The sequence below is a fragment of the Ochlerotatus camptorhynchus genome, unplaced genomic scaffold (assembly GCF_037179485.1).
Source record: "Ochlerotatus camptorhynchus isolate MF236.1 unplaced genomic scaffold, CSIRO-AGI_Acam_v1.1 ptg000021l, whole genome shotgun sequence".
Taxonomy (NCBI): domain Eukaryota; kingdom Metazoa; phylum Arthropoda; class Insecta; order Diptera; family Culicidae; genus Ochlerotatus; species Ochlerotatus camptorhynchus.
This window is the reverse complement of record NW_027040513.1, coordinates 4,772,579-4,775,492: the sequence shown is the minus strand read 5'-3', so window position 1 is coordinate 4,775,492 and position 2,914 is coordinate 4,772,579. Positions and strand designations below refer to the sequence as shown.

At 39.0% G+C, this 2,914-nt stretch overlaps 1 protein-coding gene across 1 annotated transcript; it reads right to left on the bottom strand.

Annotated features, from left to right (window-relative positions):
* Positions 1–2,265: 2,265 nt before the first annotated feature.
* Positions 2,266–2,914, bottom strand: LOC135703506 (uncharacterized). The gene has a single exon (XM_065224738.1). The coding sequence runs from the start codon at positions 2,875–2,877 to the stop codon at positions 2,266–2,268; it is 612 nt and encodes a 203-aa protein (XP_065080810.1). The 5' UTR covers positions 2,878–2,914.

The window sequence follows — 2,914 nt, the reverse complement described above, 5'->3', positions numbered from 1 at the left end:
TCCAATACTGAAACTCCCCTTGCTTAAAATAACGGGGTATAACTAAAAAATCAGAATGATTTTAACTCTCGCATACCAAACCACAAACGTGCACAGAGAAAAGAGAGATTATGTGAATCAATGCTCTCTTTTGCCCCAACATAATCGTATGTTTTGTTTTGTTCCAACTTGTTCAGTGGGTGTTCAAAATGCCGTCGAAGCAAGAAGCATTACGCGAGCGGATTGTACAGTTCTATCAAACGAACATAAATCACGGGAAAAAGTTCACTGTGAACCATTTTAAAAGCGAGACTATTCCAGTTTCAACCATCTATCGTATCCTGGCATGGTCAGGAACAGCTCATAGGAGTGGTAGTAGGAGACCGGCTAAAATAATGGACAAGAAAGGACTTAGATTGCTCCATAGTACTTTTAACAACAAGGATTCGATTAGTCAATCTGATGCAGCAAAAAAGTTCAAGACTACGCAACCTTACATCTGCAAGACGTTGAAGAAGATAGGAATAGTCTGCCACAAGAAATCAAGAGCACCAGAATACACGGAGCAACAGATATCAACCGTAAAATTCCAATGCCGCTGGATGACCCGAAATCACGCCGGAAAATGTTTCGTTTTGGATGATGAAAGCTACTTCCCTCTCTCAAAAACCCACATCCCAGGAAACGATCGATATTATTCTGATAACATTTCTACTGCATCTCCGAACGTGAAATATAAGTTTAAGCATAAGTTTGAGCAGAAGGTGATGCTTTTTATTGCCATATCTGAGAGAGGAATTTCCAAACCATGGTTCAAGCCCAGTGGTTTGGCTATTAATCAAGAAGTGTACCAAAATCAATGTTTGAAGAAAATATTGATTCCATTTCTTCAAACATATCATGCAGATGGAAATTAAGTGTTTTGGCCGGATAAACCGTCGTCGCATTATGCGAGACAAACACAAGCCTTCTTGGAAAGCCAAAACATCCCCTATGTACCAAAAAACCGCAATCCAACAAATTTGCTCCAGTGTCGCCCGATTGTAGATTTCTTTGGATATTTGAGTTTGCTGGTATGCAAAAACAGCTGGAGACCCAAAGACTGTAAACAACTGATTAATAGAATCAAAATATGCATTGGCCAAATGGATAAAGAAGCTGTACAACGCTCCTCTTCAAACATCAGGACAAAGCTTCGTCGAACAGCTGATGATGGACCGTATTCAAATGTTCATTATTTTTTTTTTAATGTTTTTTCAAATTAAATCAATCTGTTTTTCTTTCTATAAACAAGTCTTTTTGTTATGGCCCTCAAAGAAAATTCTCATTTTTTAGTTATACCCCGTTAGTAATTTAAGCTTTTTCAATTTTAGATGTCCTTCATTTCATTTGTGAAAATGGTAAAGTCATAGTGGAAATTTATGTTTTTGGATATAAACCTTGATTTTCAAGTCCAAAACCACACTAAGTAGTTCAAACCTAGATAGAGCTGGAATTAGGGCGTAACAGTTTTTGTAAACAAACCAACATATTCTGGGGAAGTCTTCCCCTACTCGAAGGTGATGTCGATTTGCCAAGGAGAGTCATGACTTTCGAGAAGTCATTGTTTACGAAAGCTGTTACGCCATAATTCCAGCTCTATCTTCGTTTCACGTTCAATATACCGTGGACCCCCGTAAATTTGTACGACACTTCGTGCATATTAACGGAGTTCATTTTAAATTTGAACTTTTAGTAACCCTTCGACCATCAGAAAAGCGAGTTTTTGGTAACCTTGTTTGCTGTTTTGGTTTGATTCTGTGTTTCTTTTCGTTTTGTTCCATTTCGATTTTCTCCGTTCTATGTGCTAAATGATGTTTGAGCAATTTTTAGTTTGCACGGCGTGCATATTAGCGGGGTTCAAACTAAAAACTGTACAGATTAAAAACGGTCTATGGTCCACGGTAGCTTCATAGTATCATAGCTCTAAGACTAGAAGGTCCCGAAGAAACGTGCTCTACTTTTTGGCTCAGCTCTGGTACTCTCTTCGGTCCCAAGATAATCGATGCACCCCTCGAAACATAGGAAAATCCACGAACCCCTCATTTAATCGGTCAAACTTTCATAGCGAATCAAAGCAAATATAGTGTAGTGTAGAAACGTCTGGTTCGGTCCGAGGTACAACTGATAATGAATATTTATTCTCATGCTTTAAGGTTGTTACAAAACCAATGGTTACTTAGATCCTACATTCCCTCCTTACGTTTAATATTTTAAAGATTTAATATATTCAAAGTTTGTAATCTGCTAAGTATTTAGGTACATGTTTCGAGCGCTTGCTGGTAGCTCGGCTAGTCTCAAAAGGGCGTTTTCGACCATCGCATCGTGAGACCATCTGAGGTTCCGTAGTAGTTTGGCTGGTAGAGGGTTGTCATCTTCTTCTTGTGTGCCCTCAGAGATTTTATGATTATCTGCGTCATTCTCCTGTTTCATCATGGGATTCGCATTTAGGATTCGTTTGGAGTGGTTCACGTGTCGATTGGAGATCACACTGCTTTTAATGTTCTTCAAGTGGAGCCGTGATCCGTCGCGTTGTATCACAAGATGAGGTTCGGGGTTGAAAGTGGTTGTTAGCTTATTTTTCTTGACAAAATTTTTCACAATCACATAATCTCCAACATCGATATTGCATTGCTTAGCTCTCCTTTTTGAATCCGCATACATTCTTCCTTTTTCTTTCGCCTTCCTATCGTTTTCTCTTGCTTCAGTTGCATTGACTGGTCTTGAGTTTCCTGGTATTTTATCCCGAACGTTCCACCCAAACATCAATTCCGACGGTGAAAACTTTGTTATGCTGTGAGGTGTTGCTCGGTAAGAGTGAAGAAAATCTTGTAGATCATACCGCCAATTACGTCCCATAGTACAGCTTATTTTCAAGGTCTTCAATAAAGTTCTG

Bases quoted from the DNA above. Each gene is read 5' to 3' on its own strand.
- LOC135703506 (XM_065224738.1), bottom strand. From the start codon at position 2,877: ATGGGACGTAATTGGCGGTATGATCTACAAGATTTTCTTCACTCTTAC.